The following is a 23364-nucleotide window of genomic DNA, read 5'->3' on the forward strand; positions in this document are numbered from 1 at the left end:
GGTGGGATGGGATGGGATGGGATGGGACGGGATGGGACGGGACGGGATGGGACGGGACGGGACGGGATGGGATGGAATGGGATGGGATGGGATGGGATGGGATGGGATGGGATGGGATGGGATGGGATGGGATGGGATGGGACGGGATGGGACGGGATGGGACGGGATGAGGTGGGATGGGATGGGATGGGATGGGATGGGATGGGATGGGATGGGATGGGATGGGATGGGATGGGATGGGAGGGGACAGGGCTGTCCCTCTCCTCTGCAGAGCTGGGATTCCTCTGGCGGTGTCGGCTCTCAGGCTTCACCTGCCCAAGAGCTTTGTGCAAACAAAGGGGGCCCTGGGCCCTGGCCAGGCCGATGTGGTGACATTGGAGTGGTGACATTCCCCGCTGCTGCAGGTGGCCAGCTCCTGGCTATGACTGGAATGGCAAACTCAGGGCTCAGGGCTGGGCGAGGACATTCCAACTGGGATTTGCATTGACCAGATGGGCGAGAGCTTTGTCCACATCCACGCAGTGTCTCTGATTGCCACACTTGATTTAGGCTTCCTTTTTCTTGGAATGAGTGGCATGGGCAATGCCATGGGCTGACAAACTCCTGGTCCATGGGCTCACAAACTCCCGGCATGAAGAACAGACTCCAGGCCACCATCAAGCTCATCCAGCACAGCGTGTGCTGTCAGCAAGGAGGCACCAGCTCTGCAGCTGAGTGCTGGAGCCCAGCATGTTTTCCCCTGGCAAACAGTCATTTACAGTAAAACACCACGGAAAATTCAAATTTAAAAAAATAATTCAAGTGATGTGGCGCATCCACAGGAGGCCCAGTCTCAGGAGAGCCGGGCACTGTTGGCCATCAGTCCTGACAGCACCGTGGTGCAGCTTCCCATAAATATTTATGCATGAATACCTGATTTGGACCACGATTGCAGCGCCCTCCCCAAGCCCAGCACCCAAAAGATGAAGGCCAGCAATGTGTCACGAGCTGTCAAAGTCCACTGTCCCCTGGCCAGAACTGATCCCTTCTGAGCTGGTCCTCTGGTCTCTGGCCAAAGGCACGCACCGGTGTAGGCACACGTGTCCTCACGGCCAGCCCGCGCTGGCACAGTGAACTGGTTATACTGGGCGCTTCGGCCTCCATCAGACCACCCCAAAAGCAGCAGCTGGGGTTGCCAGGAGACAGGAGCTGATCATGTGGCTCATAAATGAGTTCATTACAGGTCATTGGCTTCTTCAGGTGGCTGCTTGGTTAAATCCAGGGAGTGCTCCCCGGAGCAGGACCTACTTCTCTGCTGGCCGGAGCCCCTCCAGGGGTGGTGGTGGCCTGGTGGGTGGCAGGGACTGAGCGGCTGGAAGGGAAGACAGGACAGGTCAGTCCTTGCTGCGGACAGCCCTGCTGCAGGACTGACCCTTCACACCCTGCCCTGCTGGGGGGGCACAGCCTCCTCCCCATTCCCCTCCCCACTGGGAGCACTGGTTGCTCTGGGTTTAGGTCAGACCCTCCTGCCCCCCACCCCCCTGTCCAGCACCCACGGGGGTCACTCTGAGCCAACAGGTTCAGTCATGGTTTGGGCAGAAATGAGGAGTGTGGGGGTTCCGCTGCAGTTCCATGGGATCATTGTTCCAGCGTGCTCCTAAGAGGGTGGGATTTGTGCCCTGGCTTTACCAGGGGCACATTTGTGGCCAGGCTGCTAAACAGCTTTATTTCTGAGGCTTCATAAACCTCCCTCATGGCTGCAGCGACAGCAAATGGGTCAGACCAACCGAAGGGCTTGGCAAGAGGCAGGTGCTACCCTAAGTGACTGGACTGAGTTGATTTACTGCTCCCAAACCCAACCCCCGGAGCAGCACCCACAGCCCGAGCAGGGTACAGCATTCCTGCGGGTTCTGCTGTGGCATTCCCCAGCCGCTGCAGCCGGTGGCATTGGCTGCACTTGCCCCTGCCCTGCCCTCACCTTCCCGGCATGTGGGTCCCGTGTGGCCGTTCAGGCAGAGGCACTGGCCGTTCCTGGCATTGCAGTAGGAGCTGCTGGGGGCACACTGGCAGGGCAGGCGGCAGTCGGGGCCGAACTGGGTGGGCCGGCAGTCTGCAGAGGGTACAGAGCTGCTCAGGCTGTTGCCCGTGGCAGCAGCCAAGCAGGAATGCTCAGAGCTTTCCCGGGATGCTGCAGAGCTTGCGGTGGAGGCTGGGTGTGGGATAGGGCAGAGAGAGCTTTTTGCCGTGGTGACACGGGACGTCAGAACATCCCCAGGATGTTCCTTCAGCCTTTGATCCTCAACCTTTTGGCCGTGTCAAATCTGAACACGCGGGCTCTGGCGGCTGGGGGAGAATTTGCATTCAGATCTCACTGCAAACAGGGGCCAGAGAGGAGAGTGCCACTGCCCCTCTCGCTCTATGAGGTGACACACACCAGAAAAAAAAGCCCTTTCCAGCTTCCTGGCAGCAAAATTCCCCTCACACAGCCCCCTTCCTCCGCTGGCCAGCTGTGGCTCAGCTCACCTGCAGCACACGTGGGGCCGGTTTTGCCCGGGGGGCACAGGCAGCGCCCCGTGGCCGGGTCGCAGGGGACATCGCTGGGGCAGTCACAGAGCCGCTGGCAGCCCTCGCCGTAGGTGCCTTCCTCGCAGCCTGTGTGAGACATGGAACACATCACCCGCACTCGTGCCCGCCCCTCGGGATCCGCCGGGAAGGGGACGAGGCTGGGCGGTACCTGTGTGACAGCGCTCGCCCCGCAGCCCAGGGGGACACCGGCAGCGCCCGGTGGCGGGGTCACAGCCGGCGCCGTGCTCGCAGTCGCAGCGCTCCCGGCAGCCCGCTCCGTGGAAACCCGGGGGACAGCCTGGGACGGGAACAGCTTGTTAGAGCGTGCGTGGGTGCAAGTCCGCAGCAGCGCCTCGGTCAGCCCAGCAGGGAGAAGCAGCGAGCCTTTCTGCCCGAGAAGTGCCCAGGCAAGCGCCGTCGCGGTGGCAGAGCCCCGCGTTCAGCTGCCGAGCACCATGCGCGGCTGCACGGCATTTGCTCGGTAGCCAGCACCTCCGGGCAGTGTGTGCCTTGGCAGGGCACCGCGGTGGCCGTGGGGTCACGCAGAGATCAGGAATCACCTCTCTGCCGCTGCTGCCTGGGAAGGGCTCGCTGTGAACCACTGGGAAAGGGAGAGCCCCGCGGTGTGTGGCACTGGTGTCACACCCGTGTCCTGCGGTCCTGCTCTCCGGACGAGCTTTAGAAACCGCGCCCCGCCCCAAGCCGAGGGTGTCCCCGCCGCCAGCACTCACTGTGCTCGCACAGGGGCCCGTAGTGGCCGGCGGGACAGCGGCAGGTCCCCGTGGCCGGGTCGCAGCTGGCGTTGTGCAGGCAGGAGCAGCGCAGCTGGCAGGCGGCACCGAACCTTCCCGGAGGGCATTCTGCGGGCGAGAGGGAGCGGCAGAGCTGCTCAGCAGCCCCACACCTGCGCTTCAGAGGGCTGCGGTGAGGCACGGGTGGCACAACAGAAACTGGACCCAGTATGTGAGCTCCACAGTTACTGGGTCGGTGCAGGACAATCCATCCGGACCAGGGTTACCTAATTCGCAGGATTTCCCCGTCCAGCCCGGCGCACACGAGCAGGAGCCATCGGCGGCGTCACAGAGCCCCCCGTTGTGGCAGGAGCAGGGCTGCTGGCAGCCCACCCCGTACCGGTGCTTCTCACAACCTGCGGGGGCAGAGGCAGCGGTGGTGGGCACAGGGACCGCGAGCAGAGATCTCAGGGCAGGGAAATGAGTTCCTGCTCAGGACCTTTCCCAACCCACTGCCTGACAGTCCTGATGCACAACCCCACGGTCCGTACTTGCCTTGCTCACATGTGCGGCCAGCTCTGCCTGGAGGGCACACACAGTCTCCGGTGACGGGGTCACAGGGAACACCGGCCCCGCAGGAGCACAGCCCTGCACAGTCCTGGCCGTAGCGGCCAGCGGGGCATCCTGGTGGGAGGAAAACCTCGGTCACGCCAAAGCAGGGCTGGGGAGGTGGGAGGTGGGAGAGGGAAAGCTTTGCAGAGCACTGGAGCTGAGCGATGGGAGGCAGAAGGAACCTCCAGCCCTGCACTGCTGTTTGGAATGGTTTGGATTAGAACAGACCTTAAAGATCATCTGTTTCCAACTCCCTGCCATGGGCAGGGACACCTTCCACTAAGCCAGGTTGCTCCAAGCCCTGCCCAGCCATGCCCATGTACAGCGAGGGCACGGTGTGTCAGGAGAAATCACTTAATCATAAAGTAAACGGAGCAGGGAAATGTTTCCGTGGCTAAGGCAGAGAGCAAAACCCATCAGCTGCGGGCTCATTCCCTGGGACACAGCAGGAGGGCCCTGCAGCCAGCACAGGTGCTGAAGGGACGCAAGGAGCTTTTCTCAGGAGTCAGTCCCTGGTCCGCTGCTCATCCCCCACAAGGTCAGCAGCCCTTCTGTGGGCAGGATCTGCATCTCCCACCCCTCACCTCCCCCTGAGGAGGCTCCCCTGCTTTCCCACCCCCTCTGGCTGAGCCAGGGCTCACCGATGCCGCAGTCAGCGCCGATGAAGCCTGCCGGGCAGTGGCACATCCCCGTGGCAGTGTCACACTGGCCCCCGTTCTTGCACTGGCACGGCCTCTTGCAGTCACGGCCGTACCACCCCGGGGAGCACTCTGAGGGGACAACAGACAGCAGCCTCAGTGCCCAAAAATATGAGCACAAGGTCCAGACACCCCGGGAAAATCCACCAGGTGGGTTTGCGTGGGTGTTTCACCAGGGAGGAGGCAGAGAGCTCTGCTGGGAGCGGGTCTGTGCCAGGCTGGTACCATCCGAGGGGTTCTGATCCACTCTGTCACACAGAGCAGCCCCAAAGCATCCAGAACTCAACCCACACACCTCCCTCACAGCACCGGGATTTCAGCATGCCACAGCCTGCAAAGGGGATGCAGCGGGCCCAGAGCGGGACTCACCCAGCTGGCAGGTGGGACCGTGGAAGCCGGGGGGGCAGACACAGGCCCCGGTGACAGGGTGACACTCCTGGGTGGCTCCAGCACACTGGCAGATCTGAGCACAGCCCTCCCCGAAGGTCCCTGGCAGGCAGGCTGTGAGGAGACACGGCACCAAGGTGGCTCAGGAGCCATCCCACCCCTCTTTGCAAGGCTTTTTTTTTCCCCTTTTTATTTTTAGCCAGGATTTAGAGAGCCTTTTAAGGCAGTAAAAGTTCTCCGTCACCCAAAAAGCAAAGCGACCCACATGCAAAAGGTTCCTTCACTCCAGGAAATACTTGGATTGAAAGGAAAAGCAAGTACTTAAAGGCATTAGGTGCCTTTTGCTATGCCAGCCCCACCTGCCCTCACATTTCTGCAAGAGATGGCAAATCCAGCACTGTCCTCTGCATGAGGAATGTGCTCACGCACCTCTGTCTCTTCCAGGCTTGCTCATACCCACAGGAGCTCATTTTAATAGTGATTTATTGCTAATCCTCTGGATAAATACCCAGCTCTGATTTCCCACTTGGCTCCCTCTGCCCCGCTAACATTCCGCAGGCATGTGCCCAGCTGCCAGACTGGGAGTCACTCCTTGGCACAGCTCTGCTCTTGGGCTGGTTTCCCTTGTTTATCTTTCCCCCCCCCCCCCCGCCTCCTATTTTCTGTAGGAATTGCTTGACCCCTCACATTCCCAGAGCCTGGCAGCAGAGCTGTAAGAGGTTCATTCCCATCTCCGTACATTTTTCACATCCAGAGCCGGTCAGTCCCGGCGGGCAGCCACACTGGCCGCTGACATGGTGGCAGGGCACTCCCAGGGGACAGGCGCAGCGGCTGGCACAGTTCTTCCCAAAGAAGCCTGGCAGGCAGGCTGTGGGAAAACAAACAACGGGATGTGAGTCTCCTGCCTGGATTTTAAGTTAATGTTAATGCCTGGAAGGCATCAGAACCCGAGGGCCCCCTGCCCCGGTACCAAGCCAGCCCAACAGCCTCAAAATATATTGCCACAACTTGTAATTCTCATTAAAAATGAAGCTCCCCTCCTTCCCAGGCTCTGGAGCATCTGCTGTTTCCCTGGATTTCCCTTACCCAGGGGTGTTCCTCACCCTTCTCGCAGCGCCGGCCCCTCCAGCCACGGGGGCAATCGCAAGTGCCAGTGACGTGGTGGCACGAGACGTTGTCCCCACAGCCACAGAGCTCCTCACAGCGTGCCCCAAACAGCCCCTCCGGACAAGCTTCAGGGATGAAAACACAGGAGAGAGGACAAGTTGCACAAAAAAAGTGACTTTTTGGGGCTTTTTCCAAGTAGTTCCACAGCTGACTGGGCCTGTCCCTTGTGCACACACAGGCAGCCTGAAATACAGCTCTGGGGAGCTGATAGGACCCTAGCTTGTTCTTTTTAAAAAAAAAACCAACATAATTTCTACCTTTTGGGTGGGTTTCTTCATTAATTTGTATTGAAAGAATTTATAGAAGTGCTTAGCACTGCCTGGTGCTGCTGAGGCTGCGTGTGGGGCTCTGGGAGCCTGTGATGATGCTGGGAGGGGACACTGTGCCTCGCGATGCAGCAGGACCCAGCGAGGTGATTCGTGTGGCCAAGCCTCAGCTGCCAGCTGATTTACAGCCTCCTGAAGGGAAGAACATTCCCAGCAGGAAACCTGACAGCGACTGGTGGCAGCTGAGGCTCCAGTGGCAGCTCCCTTGTGCCAGACTTCAGCTGGCAAGTGCTGCCACTGGACTTTATGCCCTGATTTAAGGATGTGCCAGGCTGGGGTGTCATGACCCCAGAAGGGAAGAAGCTTGTGGATCTCTGCCTGGTGTGCTGATGCATGAGGAAGTCCCTGTCACTGCTCTGAAGGCCAAGAGCCTTTCCAACCTTTCCTCGTGGGAAGGAGATTGCCAGGGTGTGTCACAGCTAAGGGCACAGCAGACACAGAGCCACCAGGGGACAGATGGCGTGGTTTGCTGGGGCTTGGGAGCAAAGCCAGGCCCTGAGGGTCAGTGTGATACAAGGACACACAGGAGGAAGAATGGGAAGGGGATGATTCTTCTGTTACCCACTGTGGCAGAGGAAGATCCTCCTCTGGCACTTTGGTTTCACCCTGCAGGGTTGCTGTCCTGCCTCCATCCCTGCCTGGGGCCTGTGGCTCTGCACTGATGCCTGGGGATCTGTGCCTTTGGGAATCCATCCCCCTCCCACCAGCACTGCCACAGGCTGCTCTGGGTGTGCACCAGCACTTTCAGGACAGCCCTCAGAGGACAGGAACCAGATGGGGTTGGAACTGGATGATCCTTAAGGTCCCTTCCCACCCAAATCCCTCTTGGGATTCAATGGAAGGAGAAAGCGCAGCAATGGGCAAAACCGGGGCACAGCCAAACCCACGGACCTGCCAGCTCCCTGCTGGGCCAAAATCTGAATTTTATATCTTTGCTTAAAACCCCAGAGCCTCCCTGTGCAGCACCAGGTGCTGCCAGAGCTATCGATGCCCAGCCCAGACCGCCCGCGCCCCACTTACGTCTCTCGCACTTGTCGCCGGTCCAGCCGGGCTGGCAGAAGCAGTGCCCCGTCCGGCGGTCACAGAGCCCCCCGTGCTGGCACTCGCAGCGCTGCTGGCAGTCCAGGCCATGCTGCCCCTGGGCACAGGCTGGCAGGGGCACAGGGTGAGACACTGCCCCAGCTCCCACCGCCCCACCCGCACAGGAAGGACCGTGCACCCCAACCCCTCGCACGTCACCTCCAACCTTCAGAGGGACACCACTCCAAACCCGGACCTGTTTGCCCCAGAGCCATTTCCCCAGCTGTTTCCTCACCCAGCTCGCAAGCCAGCCCGGTCCAGCCCGCAGGGCAAGCACAGGCCCCCGTGGCCGGGTCACAGGTGCCGCCGTGCTGGCAGAGGCAGCGCTGCTGGCAGTTCTTCCCGTAAAAACCCGCCGGGCAGGCTGAGGGAGAAGCAGGACAAACATCCCAGTCAGGACACAGCTCTGGAGGCTTGTGCCACGCTGCCAGAGCCGTGGGTGGATGGTCTGGTACAGAGCAACACTGATTTTGATGCAAGAGAAGCCAGTGACCCCCCCAAGGCTGCTCAGCTGCCCACAAAATGACTTTTGGTATTTCACCCGCTTGGGTAAGAGGCAGCAGCATTCCGCCCACCCCGAGGAATGCATTCCTTCCCGAGCTGCCAGGGGAGGTAGGCTGGGCTGGGAAGGGTTACCTTGCTGGCAGGTGGGTCCCGTCCACCCCTCTGAGCAGAGGCAGCGGCCGCTGATGTGGCTGCAAGAGGCGTTGTTGAAGCAGTGGCAGGTCTGGCTGCAGTCCTGGCCGTACCTGTTCTCCTGGCACGCTGCAGGGGAGCAGAGCAGGCAAGAATGGTGGGCGGGGGGTGGGAATTAGAGCAGCCAGGCTCCTACCAACCATCCCAGGGGTTGGGAGAGGACCTGATGCTGGTGCTTGGCTGCTGTGTGAGGTGGTTTTGTGGTGTTACAGGGAAGTAATGTGTCCTACAGGCCAGACATCTGAACACAGACACTGCCATCACTACCTATTTGGAAGGAGTTTTTTCCTCATTGCATCCAACCACAACATGCTCAGGCAGAGCCCCCCACTCTGAATTCAAATTAAATTCCACACAGGGAAAATCACAAGTGGGGAACAGCCAACTCAAACCTCCTTATGCTATGACCTGGCAGCAGAGACAGCCCTGGCTCCAGAGTGCCCGTGGAGGGCAGGGTGGGCACCTGGGCACAGACACCTACCCTGGGCACAGCGGGGGCCGGTCCAGCCAGGGGGACACTGGCACTGTCCCGTCACAGGGTCACAGTGGGCACCATTCAGGCAGTCACAGGCCTGCCGACACTCCAGTCCATAAAATCCATCAGGGCAGGCTGTGGAAAGCAAAGGAGAAATCCACACAAAATGCAGAGCTGGAGCTCTCCCAGTGGGAAAAGGTGTCCCTTGGTAGCCTTTGTGGCCGACGTGAGGCTGCACTGGTGTGACAGCCACTGCTAAGGGCAGCACATATTAGATGTGAGTCCACTGTGGACATTTCAGGTACAGGAGAGGGCAGTGGTGGATCAGGAGAGTGATGGCATGAGGTTCCTGACCATGGAGAGGCTGCTGGGGGAGCCAGATCCCTGCATCCAGGGACCCCTCCAAGGGGCTGCTCCAAGACCCTGTGTGCAACATGTACACCCTCGGGTGACCACACCAGCTGTACAACCACTGGGTCACCTATTATTTACATTTCCATAGTCTTTTTTTGTTTCCCTAGGCCTTTTCCCTCCGTAAATAAAACCAGAGACAGCAGCTTGTAGACTTGTTCTCCCCATGACCATCCTGAGGGATTCTCTTTGCTGTAACGGGAGAGCAAAGTCAGACAGGGAGCACAAACCATCTGGGATGGAGCCCTGGTCCCCAGGCTGAGGTACTCACCGTGCTCACAGAAGGTTCCCCGCCAGCCTGGGCCGCAGGTACAGGCCCCGCTGACGTGGTCACAGGTTGCTCCGTTGTCACACTGACACTGGTGCTGACAGCTCAGCCCAAACCACCCTTCCGGGCACTCTGAAAGAAATGAGACTGAGGAGCCTGACCTTTCCCAGGTCCCAGGGAAGATATCAAGGCAGGGGCTCGGACTCTGAATGGAATAAAAACACCTGGCAGCTGCTTTTTTGATAACAGCCAGCGGGTTCCAATCTGCCCCTAACAGGTGTGTACCCACATCACCCAGCCACCCTGGGGACAGGACCAGCACCCCAGCCAGGGAAGGGGACTGGGCTGGCCCAGTGCCTGGAACACCTGCAGCCCCTGCTGGGTGTAAGGGCGGGCAGGGCAGGGGCAGCACTCACTCTGCTCGCAGTGGCTGCCCGTGTACCCGGCCTCGCACAGGCACTGCCCGCTCTCGGCGCTGCAGCTGCCGTCGCTGTTGCTGCAGTTGCAGGTGTGGGCACAGTCGGGGCCCCAGTGGCCCAGGTCACAGGCTGGAAAAACACAGCAGGAGCCCGTCACTGGTGTGTACCCGAGAGCACGGCGTGGGCACAGTCTTTGCCAGCAGTCACAACGTCCCTCGGGCACAGGGACAAGCACGGCTGCAGAAAGACCAGCGGCACTGCCAGCACCGGGCAGACAGCAGAGAAACCAAAAGGATTTCAGAGAGATTCCCTGGCAGAGGCACGGCATGCAGATGAGAATGGAGCGATAGCAGCATAGCTTGGCACGGGTCAGAGCGGCCCAGGAGGGAAGGTGACAGAGCACAGGTGCCGTACCTCGCTGGCAGTGGTGCCCCGTCCAGCCGGGCGGGCAGCTGCACGTCCCGGTCACTGGATGGCAATGTCCCTCGTTCCCACAGCTGCAGCTCAGCTGGCAGCTGGGGCCGAACCAGCCGGGTGGACACACTGCCAAGGGAAACAGGGAGGGACTGCAGGTGGCTGCTGGAACCTCGGCCCTCGGCGGAGCCGCTGGATCCCGCGGTGCTTCGGCTGAACCACGAGCACTGCCACAGCTCTGACACCCCGAGTGCAGGTGCTGAGCAGGACGAGGGGCTCAGCATTTTGCCTCCCTTTCTGCTGCTGCAGAAGTTACCACTGTGGAGAGGGGACTAGAGGGACTTTGAAGTCCCCACCCTGCACCCCAATGAATGAGGGAACAGAGATGTGCACAGTGCTCAGCCTGCCCTGCTGAGCGTGGCAGTGCCTGTCGGTCACTGGATGCTCCAGGTCAGCAGAAATGCCCCCCATTCCAGCTGGAAATGGACATTCCAGCTGAGGGACCCACCCCAGCCCACACTCACCATCCTGGCAGCGCTGGCCGGTGTAGCCGGGTGGGCACAGACAGGCTCCGGTGGCAGGGTCACAGCTGGCGTTGTTGGCACAGTCGGGGCAGATCTCCTGGCAGCCCGGTCCCCAGAGACCCTCAGGGCAAGCTGGAGCGTGAGCAGACAGAGAACACACAGCACCGGGATCAGAGCCCAGGTTGCAGAGGGAAATGTCTGCCCTTTTGGGCTCCCTCTCGCCGTCATTGCTGTGCTCATGCAAGACGTGGACTTTTGTTCGCAGCACGTGGCCACCAGCGAGCACAGCACGGCCGTGCCTGTTCCACAAGCAGCGTGCGAGCCCTCTGTCAGCGCTATTCTGAGCTCGCTCCAGGGGTTTCATGCCAATTTTGGATTTGCATCCACTTGCAGGGAGCTCCAAGGGCTCCTCAGTGGGAAATGGTGCTGCTGGCACAGGGACTCCGCAGCTGCTGTCACACCACGGACAGCACATCAGTCACTGCTCCAGGACCCACTGTGAGTCGCAAAGGAGGAGCAAAAGGCTAAGAACTGCTAAAACTAGGGCAAGAATCCTTCTCCAACTGGTCCAACTGCTCCAGGGCCTGGAAAAAAGGCAGCTTGAAATGTACGGTAAGCACTGTGCACACGTAGTTTCGTTGCTCAGCCAAACTCTTAGGAGAGGGACATCTCTATGTGACTAACACCTTCCAGCTGCTGCAATTCTGCAGAATCATGCAAAAGCTTTTCATTTCGGACTCTCTAGTTTTCCAGCAGGTAAAGAGTAATCTGGTGAAGGCAATTAAAAACATGCATGGATAAAGAAAGTTTCCTCTCCTACGTTAAGGACTGCAACAACCGAAAACATCTCTTCATCTTTTCCATCGTGTGTGTTTGCTTGTGCTTCCCTCAGCCTCAACAGCAGAGCAGGGCTGTTGTTTAGGACTCACCATCAAAAGCTGCAATTTTTTCTAATTTTCCACTAAGATGATTCCCATTGCACTGGGTATTTTTAAACTGAATTTCAGCAAAAGAAAAGTTAACGGCTCTACACCTGACTCCCTCCCTCTGTACCTAAATCCCTCTCTCAATGCGTTTGCTCTGCTGCCCGTGCTCACCTTGGGCGCAGTCGTGTCCCATCCGGCCGGGTGGGCAGTGGCACTGCCCCGTGCTCCGGTCACAGGATGCTCCTCCACAGGCACAGGGATGCCGACAGCCTGCCCCAAATGTCCCCTCAGGGCACTCTGTGGGAGAACAGCAGAGTCAGAACTTCCCCCTCAAGGTGCCCATGGGCATTTTACCAGCCCAGCCCTGCAGCCCGAAGGAGCCTCTGGGTCTGTGGGGAGCAGTCAGCTGTGAGAGGTTCCCACCTGTGCTCCTGGCTTAGTGGGCATGGTGGTGTTTGCTCAACGGTTGGGCTTGATGGTCTTGAAGGTCTTTTCCAACCTTAATGGTTCTGTGAGCCTGGGCGTGACCACTCCGTGGGCCACGCTGGTCACCTCCAGCATTGCCACCACCACTGTGGTCAGTCTGTCCGTCACTTCTCTCTTGTTGTGAGTCCTTCCAACAAGAATTTCTTCATGCAAGAGTGACCACTCACATCCCCAAAAGCTGAGGCCAAACTGGTCTCCAGTGTTTGGATAAAGATTGTCCCCAAGCCACCCTGCTCTCTGTGGGCTGGGGTGCAGAGCCCTGGGGTCACAGCCCCACACTAAACCACCCTTGGCTTTCCCAAGATGCTGTGAAGGTTTTTATCTCCCTGGCTGAATGCCTCCAGGATCTGAGCACCAGGATTTTAAGAATCAGCCAGGTTTGCAAAGATGGACACAGATGGAAAGCAGGAAAGAAAGAGCATCTTCATCCAGAGGAGGAATGATTGCTTTTCCTTCCCTCTGCTCTGGATGCCAGCGTGGTTCTGCCCATAGCAGCTCGGTTTGATCTTTGTACCCCATGCCACAATTTAGCTGGTGCCATGCAGACTGAGGCCCCCAGACCCAAAGATCCTTAAATCCTCTCTGAGTCCCCCACAAGAGCTCCACACTCACCAGAGCCAAAGCTCTGTGAAGCTTCAGCAGAGGCGAACACGCCGGCACTGACAAACCACGGGGGAAACGCAGCGCCTCCATTTCCAGTGACACAGTGGAGTTTTTGTTATTCCTCCTCTTTGCTAATTGATGGCAGATGTTTGTCTTCACCCTTTAATAATTTCCAGACCCGAACAACAGCCAAGAGCCTACTATTTCTATACAAATATTTGTGTTATTTCCTGTGACTCCCCCCTACAGCCTTCAGCTCCTTTCTTACCCTTTTTAAAAATATCCCGAGCGGGAGCACCCAGCCTGATGAGGCTCCAGGGGCTCCAGGGGCCACAGCATCCCACCACGGGGGGCTCGGGGCTGTCAGACCCTGCCAGGGGGCACAGCCCTGCAGGAGCTGCTCCCATCTCTCCTGCCAGCACTATGGTAGCACTTGCATTGGGATTTTTTGCTGCTGTCTGCAGCTCCTGTTGCGACCAAGTCCTGTCAGAGATGGGGCTCTGCACCACGACCCTGTGCTGGCAGATTAATGAGGCTGATGGTTCTAACTTCTGGGCTGGGGTGAAGCAGTGCATGGCTGAACATCAGTTAGTGCAGAAACTCCCGGGATGATCCAATCCAAATCCAGACATGGCCACTTCCAACCTCTCCATGCAGTGTCTTCTACTGCTGCAGTCTGTCTTCCAGTGTGGACTCAAGTGTCCAGCTTTTTGCATTTTCTGTAGGATCCAACCAGCTGAAGGCGGTTCAGGAGGCTCCAGCCTCACAAGAGCAGGAGTAGGTTGATTTTCAGTCTCCACTCAGCTCTGCAGTTGGCAGAACTTATTCTTTTCCAAGCGCTGTGTTCATATTTTGTAATCCTCACCTGGTGCCAGTGACTCACTGCCTTTAGGTTCTCTCAAAGCACCTTTGTCTGACCAAAGTGAAGCTCTCTGACACACCAACTGCCCCCAGGATCTTGAAAACTGCACTCTCAGAGCCTGAGAGTTGGACACAGTTAGACATACACAGAGCTGGGCAGTTCAGTCACCGCCCCACCAACTCCCAATGTCATGGGAAGAGCACAGAACTGCTCTAGGAGGTTCACACAGAGGCAGAAGTTTGAATTCTAATGTAAATTAAATGTAAAATACTCTTTTGCCCTTGCAGATGAAGTAGAATTTCAATATGGAATAGAGAATGGAGCAGAAAATGCCATATTGTTGAGCTGGGCAGGGATTGCCTGGAAGGGAAAAGACATCAAGGCCAGGGAAAGATAATTAGATCCCAATCACCTCCATCTAGCAACACAGACATGTCCAGTGGCAGGGTGAAGTGAGACCTTGTTCTCCTCTTCTGAATCAGGCTCATTTTATATGAGCAATTCACTCTCCCACTTTAAGGAGGCAGCAGCGTCTCACAGAGACCTGTGGGTGGCAGCTCCTGTGTCCCCCAAAGCCTCTACTGGCCACCCATCAGATCACCTGCAGTGGCCTGGGGCTCTCAGGGGATTCGGGAAGTGCTTTTGTGTCGCTTTGTGAAGCAGAAGTGTGAGGATTGCTGAGTTTCCAGCGCACACAGAGCTGCCCTGCACGGCCCTGCGTTACCTTGGTCGCAGTGCTCCCCGTGGTAGCCTGGGGGACACTCCTTGTGACACTCCCCGGTGACAGGGTCACAGGGCACTCCTGGCGAGCAGCTACACTTCTTCTTGCAGCCATCCCCGTGGTATCCAGGGTCACAGCCTGTGAACAACCATAATTAGAGAGAAAGAAGCTCTGAAATTACTCCTCGCCCCTCGCAGAGCCCGGCCCCAGGTGCTGAGCACCCTCCTGAGCTCCACCACCCACCACACAGCTCCTGCTGAGCACTGAACGTGGCTGAGGGTGAGCAGGGCGTGCGCCTGAGTGAACAAGAGGTGAGGCAACCTGGGAGGGTGGAAAGCGAGCAGAGCTTTCCCCCCCTCCCCCAGAAAATTAATGTGGGGAAAAGAGGCCACGGGACAAGAAAGGGGGATGCTCCGGGGGTGCTTCGTGGGAACAGAATGACACCAGATGACACCAAGGTGGGAGCGAGTGCGGATCTGCTGGAGGGTGGGAGGGCTCTGCAGAGGGACCTGGACAGGCTGTATGGATGGGACAAATCCAGGGATTTGAGGTTTAACAAGACCAAATGCTGGGTCCTGCATTTTGGCCACAACAACCCCTGCAGCACTACAGGCTGGGGGCAGAGCGGCTGGACAGCGGCCAGGCAGAAAGGGACCTGGGGGCACTGATGGACAGCAGCTGGACATGAGCTGGCTGTGCCCACATGGCCAAGAAGGCCAATGGCACATGTATCAGGAATAGTGTGGCCAGCAGGACCAGGGAAGTCATTCTCCCCCTGTAATGGGCACTGCTGAGGCCGCACCTCGAGTGCTGTGTCCAGTTCTGCACCCCCAGTTCATGGCAGATGTTGAGGGGCTGGAGTGTGTCCAGAGAAGGGCAACAAGGCTGGTGAGGGGTCTGGAACACAAGTGCTGTGAGGAGCAGCTGAGGGAGCTGGGGCTGTTGAGCCTGGAAGAAGGGAGGCTCAGGGGAGCCCTCATCACTCTGTACAACTCCCTGACAGGAGGGGACAGCCAGCTGGGGGTCGGGCTCTGCTCCCAGGACACAGCGACAGGACAAGACACAGCCTTAAGCTGTACCAGGGGAGGTTTAGGTTGGACATTAGGAAGAAATTCTTCACAAAGGGTGACTGGGCATTGGAATGGGCTGCCCAGGGAGGTGGTGGAGTCCCTGTCCCTGGAGGTGTTTAAGGAGAGCCTGGATGTGACTCTCAGTGCCATGGTCCGGTTGACAAGGTGGTGTTGGGTCACAGGCTGGGCTCGATGGCCTCAAAGGTCCTTTCCAACCCAGCTGACTGTGTGGCTGTGTGACTCGGTGCCTCACTCACTGTGCTCGCAGCGCTGGCCGCGGTAGCCGGGTTTGCAGCGGCAGGAGCCGTCCCTGGCGTCGCAGCCCCGCGAGTTGCGCTGCACGCACTGGCACTCCTCCGAGCAGCCGGCCCCGAACGCCCACTTGGGGCACGCTGCAGGCAGAGGGGAAAAGCTGGTCAGCGACCCCGGGTGAGGGGCAGAAACCTCCTTCCCAGAAAGGCTGGGATCCAAGGGGAACAGCAGGCATGAGGACCAGCTCACCCAGGTGGCAGAACCGGCCGTACAAGCCGGGGTCGCACAGGCAGGCACCGTAAATCCGATGGCAGTGACCCCGGTTGGCACAGTTGCACTTTTTCCTGCAGTGCTTCCCGAAAAATCCCTTAGGGCACCCTAGTGACAGAGAGAGGTTTCCTGGGAAGATGAGCCAGTTTCAGCAGGTCATTTTAACAGCAGCAGAGAAGCACAGCGGAACCAGAGCTGTGTGAGGCCGGGGATGCACCGAGGGAAGGGATGCAGCCAGGGTGACAGCGATCAGATTCCCTGCACCAGCTCCAAATCAGCTGTGCAGTGTCACAAGGAATGTCACTTGCTGCCACTCGCCGTGGTGCTCCAGGACACCCATCAGCTCTGCACTCACTGTGACCAGCAGCTGCACTGGTTGGGACAGAAATAACCCACCCACAGGGCTCTCAAGGCTGTCCTCTGTGAGAAAGCAACCCACAAGGCTGCTCCTGTTGAAAAGCCACAGGGGTATTTGCACTATTAAGTGAATAAAATTATTGCTTTTTCTCTATTATGCTAAAGATCATCATGGAAGCACATGGCAGACAGGCTGTGCCAGCAGAGTGCTCTGGCCAGCAGCTGCCCAGCAGCACAGGCCTTGTCCCTACGACCAGAGGAGCAGAGGAAATGCCACCCTGGGACAACAGAGCAATTCTGCATTGTTTATTTTAATTTTACCTTCCTGTTTTCTCTCTGTCCCCCTCAATCACCTCCTTCCTACAGAAAGAAGAGGTCGGGGTATCTCATGTTCATTTGCATTTTGCTTCGCTCTCCTCCTTCAGTAATAGCTCCCATATGCTCCCAACATGTGACTGAAGTCCTTTTGTCTGAATCTCTGATTGTCTCCCTCTTTCTGGTTTTCAGATTATGTCCCCCAAATTTTAACCCTTTGGGAGCAAGAAGTGAGCACCACCAGCAGTGAACACCTCCTTTGGGTACTTTAGGTAACTACTGCTGTCACAGCTTTCCAATGCTTTGGGTGAAAATACCTCCATGGTTTCCATGGAAATTTACCATGGAAATTGTGGGTTTGACATTCTTTCCTGTGTCTGTCACTGAATGTCTCATGAAATAGAGATCTCTGCCACCAGTCATGGCTGAGCACTGGACAGGGACTGCAAAGGTCTCTGAGTGCAAAGACAAGGCAGAACCCCTGGAGCATTGTTTTGTGGGGGAAGAGTCCTTTTTACCACACCTTTTTCTTTTTAAAATGGCTTTTTTCCGCACAAGACTCAGTGGTCAGAGGAATCAGATGGTGGATGGTTCAACAAGAGGCTTTAAAGATGCTGTCAGTGAAGAGCTACAAAGGGATGAGTTTAGGGAATCCCACGGGAAACACTTCCAGGCTTCAGAGAAGCACATGTGGGACATCTGAGAGCGGCGTTGGCGATGGCCAGAGCAGCCACTTACCCCGTGATGGCAAACCTCTGCTAAGACATTGACACCAGGAAGGGGGAGGATGGGGATGGCCCCCAGCACCACGGAGCAGGTGAGGGGACACTGGACTCACCGTCCTGGCAGAGCTCTCCGGCCACGCCGGGCGGGCAGCGGCAGGCGCCGCTGGCAGGGTCACAGGTGCCACCGTTCTGGCACCGGCAGCTCTGGCTGCAGTTGCTGCCGAAGGTGCCGGCCGGGCAAGCTGGGGAGGGAGAGGGAGATGAGGCTCAGCCCAGCCACGGCCTCGCAGGGCTGCATCCCCTGTGCACCCCAGAGCAGGGGACAGAGCTGCCACTCACTCTGGTTGCAGAGCACGCCAGTCCAGCCGGCCGGGCAGTGGCAGCCGCTGCCCTCAGCGTTGCAGGTGGCTCCGTTCTGGCAGTCGTCACAGGTCAGGCTGCAGTCGGGGCCAAACGTGTGCTCCAGGCAGACTGCAATGAGAGGCACTGTGGGTGAGAACCTCACTGAGACTGCTGCAGCATCCTGGGCACTTTGGGCAGAGAAACGCCCCTGCTGAGGCTGCAGCAGAGCTAGACACAGGAAAGAGCTCGACAGGTCCTGTGCGTTCACCAAACAAATGAACCCAGCAGGAATCATTATTCCTGAAGGGTTCCAAGCAAAGTATGGCACTGAGCGCTGCTGCAAAATGCCCACCGAATTTCTCCGACAGCGTGTGCTCCCCTCGTGCTTCCATCTCTTCCTCCTCTTCCTCGTAGTCTTCGTTGAAGAGCTGGGTGAATTCATCTCGCAGGATGGCGACGTGAGGGATGGGGCGGATGACGGGGCGCCGACCATCCAGAGCCTCCACCGTGTCCTCTATGGCTGGGGGGAGGGACAGAAAGGGAAAGGAGACAAGGTCTCTGAGAGGTGAACAGGGGGGCAGGACCTCTGCAACAGCAAAGGGAAACCAGCACTCTCTGTGGGTCTCAAGTTTGCCCACCTTCATTTTTTATTTTGTTGTTCCCAGTGTTGATAACAAAATAAATAAAGATACAGAAATCTCTTTGATTCTGCAGAGAGAGGTTGGTCACTCTGTGGCTGGAAATCCTCCAGACCCCTTTGTGTTCTGTTCTCTCACTGATCTCACCCTGTTTTGTCACCTCTAAAGCTTTTCCAAGTTGTTCATTCAGGGATTTTTTGGCTAGAGTGGGCCCAGGTCAGCTACATGACCTCCAGATCTCTGTACTGCTGCAAATGACTAATTTGTTATTTCTTACAAGGAAAAGCTGTAGAGGCTGGCGACTGTGGCAGGGGCTCTGGATCTTTAACGTGGAGCCCTCACTGCTGGCTGTGTAGCTGCTGGAGGTGCAGCTGTGCCAGAACTCCCTGCACTTCTTTGGACAGTGCTGTGAATGAGGCTGAAACAGGGCTGGTCCTGTCTGGGAAAGCTTTCCAGGGCTGGGGTGAGGCACTGCCACGGCTCAGGTGCTGTGAAGGAGCTGCAAAATGAGAGGTGCAGGGCTAAGGAGCTCCAGTCTGTGTGGTCCTGGCTCGGACAGGAGGCAGAGGATGGACCCACTGCCCAGCCTGAGGCAGCTCGGACGAGGCACTTACAGATGCAGCTCCTTCTGTCTTCGTCCAGCTTGTGCCCAATGTCACAGCCACACTGGAACGACCCTGGCTGGTTCTGGCACGTGTGTTCACATCCCCCGTTGTTTGCAGAGCACTCATCCACATCTACAAAACATGGGACACTCCAGTGGGACAGGAGCAGGGACAGGGGCCCAGCCGTGCCTGGCCATGCAGCAGTAATGGGCTGGTGGCATCCTCTCTGCTAAATATGTGGAGCCATCATCTCTAAAAATGGAGTTAAACCACCTTAGGGATTAGGGATGCCTGGGTTTCAACATGAAATGTGCTGGGCTTCAGTTCCCATCCATCATCAATTGTGTAAGAACAGGTGGGTGTGTTTGGCTCCTTCCCCTGGGAAATGCTGTTGAGAGCTATGGAAGTGAGAACAATTATTAGGGGGATTTTTCCCCACATTCTTTCTGTTGGGAAGGTGACTCATCAGAAGGCTGGCAGGAAAACTGGTAGGAGCTGGGAGAAAATGGAAGAAATGCTTGGCTGTTCGCAACCAGGTAGGACAATTTCTTGTTCTCCTAATTAAAAGCTTCACTAAGTCACCATCTTGGCTGTTTTCTACAGACACTGTTATTTGTCTTTATCCCTTGGGTGAAAGTGATGGGCAGTGTTGGCCTCTGGGGTTGAACATCAAATGGTTTTTGTGAATTAATGGGGTCAGGCCTGGGCCAGCTCACTCTGAGTCATCCTGATCTGAACTTGATGTGTTCAAAACTCCCATTGTCCCTCTCCAGTTGTGCTGGGCTTGGTGTAGGGGTTAGAACTGAGCTGCCCCACACTGAACAAACTGAGGAGAGTGAACACAGGCAGATTAGAAGCAGAGGGACCCTGTGTGTCCCTGGCTCTGCCTGCAGCCCAGCGTGATGGTGTTTGCACTGACCGTCACAGCCGCAGCCGTCCGTGCCGAGCCTGTAGCCGGCATGGCAGGAGCACTCGTAGCCCCCAGGGTAATTGTAACAGTCTTGCTGACAACAGTGAGAACCAGCGTCACACTCGTTGATATCTAAATGAGAAACAAAGGGTGTTAATGCACTGCAGAGTGGTGACAGGAACTGTTGAACTGCTCCCTGACTAGCTCTGGTGAGCTTCTACTGATCTGCTGCCAAATGCTGAGCCAGGATTCTTGAGTTCCTCCTGAAGTCAGGGAGCTTTGTGTTAGCAGATCATCCTCCCCATGGAGGGAGGAATCCTGAGTCCTTGAGGGAAGCTCATTGTGATTCCCGGTTGGAGGCTGTGGTTACCGGTTTCGTGTCCTTACAAGCAGGGTGATTCCAGCTGACTGACTCCTGCTTAGGGCAGTTTCAGCAGGGAAAAGCTAATTAGTTTGGAAGTAATAATTGCTGTTCGAGTCATAATTGCTGTCCAAATATATCTTGAGGGGAGGTTTGGGGATGTCTTTGAGCAGAACAATACTTCATCTGCTCTCACTTTCCATTGGCCTCTATCCTCCTTAGCCTGTTTGTAGTGCACATACACAGCAGCCAAGAGGGATCCTGACCTAAGATCCCAAGAGGGATCCTCACCAATACCTGGGACGTGCTTGGAAATCAAGGTCTGGCCTTTTCCTGTTCCTTACCAGTGCACGACTTCTGATCCTCTTCCAGCCGAAAGCCAAAGTTACAGGTGCAGACTGGGCCAGAGCTGGTGTGGTGGCACATGTGGGAGCAGCCCCCGTTGTTGGCTTCACAGCTGTTCACAATCTCCATCTCTATCCCTGGAAAAGGCAGCCTGGTTAGGATCCCGTGGGACACATCTGCACACACCGCTGGCCCCTGCCTGCCCTTGGTGCCGCGTCCCTGCCAGCTCCTGGCACTGCATCCCTGCTGAGGAGGGGGATCTGCAGTGGGAAAGGATGGAAATAGCTCAGCACAGAGGCTGCTGCTGGGTGGGGAAGCGGGGTATAAAAAGAAACCTCTGGATCTCACACAACCTCTTAGGGATGGAGTCGTGGAGCAGGCTCTGGACAATCTCTGGGATGAACAGGCTGCGGATGAAACCGCTCCCACTCCTGCCAAGCAGCAGCGTGTGCTGCCAACCAAAAGTTGGCTCAGCCTCAGAGCAGAGCTGTTCTGGTGCCAGGGAGAAATGGGAGCAGCAGAACACAGCTAAGTAGGGAAACATCCAGATGCCTACAGCGAGAATCGTTAGTTCCTGACATGTCAAAAGTGGTCGGCGCAAACATCAATTGCAGCCATAGATCATCCGAGCTTGGCAAGGTTTCTGTAAACTTGTCTAGTTAATTAAGCTTTCTTAAACTAAAAAGAACTTGTTTCATGGAGCTTTGACTCAGTTCTGAACCTCAGAAAAACAATTTCTGCCTTCAAGAACACTGAGTTTTTCATGCATTCAGACCCAAGGAGGATGAAAGAAAGGGAGCTTGATGCTTCCCAGTGGATCTGTGCTTGTCAAAAACAAAAGCTGTGCCGCAGTGGAAGACTTTATTCCACATTTCACAACATGATTGTCATCCCTCTCTTCCCTTTTCTTATAAAAGCAGCACAAACAGGGTTTTGCTTAAAAGAAACATGCTAGGAAGGGCAGGGAGAAACACCTTTCATGTGGAAAGGCTGCTCTGGTGACGCCAGGGCAACGTCAATGGTTACGGTGTGAGATTGGCTGTGTCCCTAAGAAGGAAGTTGTGTACATGCTTTGGCTCTTAAACCTCACATCATCAGCCTGATGCCCTGCATTGCTCTGTTTGATGCCTTTCAAGACCCATTTATGGCCTGTAAAGCTTTGCCCTCATACCCTTGGCAAGCTCCAGCAGCTGCACGGGGGGACCCTCGCAGCTCCCAGCAACACCAGCTGCCACCACTGGGATTGCCACGGTGGCTGGCATCTGTGAGGGGCTGGTGGCTCTGATTCAGCCTGGCCCTGCTGGGGGGCACCAGCTGCACAAAGCTGGGAGCACAGTCCGGCTCACTCTTGCATCACAGAGTTTATTTCTTTCCTTGACGGGAGCAGATGTGATCCCTTCACTGGCTCAATTCCTCCTTCAGTGACACATCTGCAGCTGACTGAGCTTGTCCAAGCGAGTCCCCAAGAGCAGAACTTGGCTTGTTTGGGGCCAAATGGCTCCAAATTAATTGCCTAAACCAGCTAAAGTAGCTTCGTGGTGACTTTAAAGACCAGACCAAGATTTTTATCTTGGTGGGGGACTAAACAGCCCCAAAACTGCTTGTGAAATCCTTCAGCAGAGATTGCCGTGGCTTGGCCCTGGCAATTCCCAAAGGACAGTGACAAACACGTGCCTGCAGCAGCCCAGGTGTGCCCTGTCCTGCTGGGCAGGGCTGAGACCTCAGTACTCACGGTAGCAGCGCTTGCCATCCGCCCCCAGCTCGTAGCCTGGGTTACAGGTGCACTTGAAGGAGCCCCTGGTGTTGAGGCACTGGTGGGCACACATGGCCAGCCCCGTCAGGCACTCGTTCACATCTGGGAGAGGGAGAAAGCTGTAAGATAAGCAGGCTGAGCCTTAAACATCCTTCCAAAGGGACTGTTGTTATGATATTTGAGTTTTGCACTGGTTTCTTGGACCCTGAACTCTTCATTCAGGTCCAGACCAACAAAGACACAGAGTTAGAAGTTTGGCATTGCTGTAAATCTTCCCAGGAGATTGGATCACATGAAAGTGGGGTGTTCACAGGATCACAGAATCGATTAGGCTGGAAAAGACCTTTGAGATCATCAAGTCCAATCTATGACCTAAAACTACCTTGTCACCAGACCATGGCACTGAGTGCTACCTCCAGGCACAGGGACTCCACCACCTCCCTGGGCAGCCCATTCCAATGCCTGACCACCCTTTCTGGAAGAACTTCTCCCCAGTGTGCAGCCTAAACCTCCCCCAGAGCAGCTGTCTGTTGTTACAGACTGCTCGAGCAGGGCTCTTGCACAGACACCAGCTGAGCCATCCATGGGAAGGCGTGTGCACCCCTCCGTCCTGCTCACACTGAGCACTCCCTCATCCATGAGACACAGGGATTTCCCTCCAGGGGAGCTCTGCAGGGCACTCACCTTCGCAGGCCTTGCCATCAGAGGCCAGCTGGTAGCCGGGGTGGCAGTCGCAGCGGGCGCGGCCGCGGTGGCTGTGGCAGCGGTGCATGCAGCCCCCGTTCCTGTCAGCGCACGGGTTCCTCACTGCAGGCAGAGCAGAGAGCCCGGGTCATCCCACACAGATCCTGCCTCCTGTGGCACTGTGGGAGACAGAGCACGGAGCAGCAGGAAAGCCTGCAGTCTGTGAGAGCCTGCTCTGCACCAGGCAGAAAATCCCCGCTGCTGCTCCGTTCACTGCTCCGTCCGTTCAGGAGGATTTGCACGGTGTCAGATCCTGCAAAGGGCCAGAACTAAGCTGGGTAAAACCCCTCCAGCAGAAGTTTGGCACGGGCACATCCCTCTGCAGAG

At 56.9% G+C, this 23364-nt stretch overlaps 1 protein-coding gene across 1 annotated transcript in view; it reads right to left on the reverse strand.

The window, feature by feature from the left end:
• Positions 1 to 1283: 1283 nt before the first annotated feature.
• Positions 1284 to 23364, reverse strand: part of MEGF6 (multiple EGF like domains 6) — a gene marked incomplete at both ends in the record, with an annotated part of 74522 nt that continues 52441 nt past the window's right edge. Inside the window, 31 exons of the mRNA XM_082295577.1 lie at positions 1284 to 1351; positions 1958 to 2089; positions 2503 to 2631; positions 2714 to 2842; positions 3276 to 3404; positions 3563 to 3691; positions 3831 to 3959; positions 4529 to 4657; positions 4955 to 5086; positions 5712 to 5840; positions 6076 to 6204; positions 7486 to 7614; positions 7781 to 7909; positions 8182 to 8310; positions 8723 to 8851; positions 9399 to 9527; positions 9812 to 9943; positions 10229 to 10357; positions 10753 to 10884; positions 11850 to 11975; positions 14354 to 14488; positions 15678 to 15812; positions 15922 to 16050; positions 17453 to 17581; positions 17679 to 17810; positions 18034 to 18201; positions 18934 to 19056; positions 19844 to 19966; positions 20540 to 20677; positions 22273 to 22395; positions 22978 to 23100. Coding sequence (XP_082151703.1) covers positions 1284 to 1351; positions 1958 to 2089; positions 2503 to 2631; positions 2714 to 2842; positions 3276 to 3404; positions 3563 to 3691; positions 3831 to 3959; positions 4529 to 4657; positions 4955 to 5086; positions 5712 to 5840; positions 6076 to 6204; positions 7486 to 7614; positions 7781 to 7909; positions 8182 to 8310; positions 8723 to 8851; positions 9399 to 9527; positions 9812 to 9943; positions 10229 to 10357; positions 10753 to 10884; positions 11850 to 11975; positions 14354 to 14488; positions 15678 to 15812; positions 15922 to 16050; positions 17453 to 17581; positions 17679 to 17810; positions 18034 to 18201; positions 18934 to 19056; positions 19844 to 19966; positions 20540 to 20677; positions 22273 to 22395; positions 22978 to 23100 — 3986 coding nt within the window. The remainder of the gene's footprint in view (positions 1352 to 1957; positions 2090 to 2502; positions 2632 to 2713; positions 2843 to 3275; positions 3405 to 3562; positions 3692 to 3830; positions 3960 to 4528; positions 4658 to 4954; positions 5087 to 5711; positions 5841 to 6075; positions 6205 to 7485; positions 7615 to 7780; positions 7910 to 8181; positions 8311 to 8722; positions 8852 to 9398; positions 9528 to 9811; positions 9944 to 10228; positions 10358 to 10752; positions 10885 to 11849; positions 11976 to 14353; positions 14489 to 15677; positions 15813 to 15921; positions 16051 to 17452; positions 17582 to 17678; positions 17811 to 18033; positions 18202 to 18933; positions 19057 to 19843; positions 19967 to 20539; positions 20678 to 22272; positions 22396 to 22977; positions 23101 to 23364) is intronic.

This window comes from Coloeus monedula, assembly GCF_965178545.1.
Source record: "Coloeus monedula genome assembly, chromosome: 22".
Classification (NCBI taxonomy): Eukaryota; Metazoa; Chordata; class Aves; order Passeriformes; family Corvidae; genus Coloeus; species Coloeus monedula.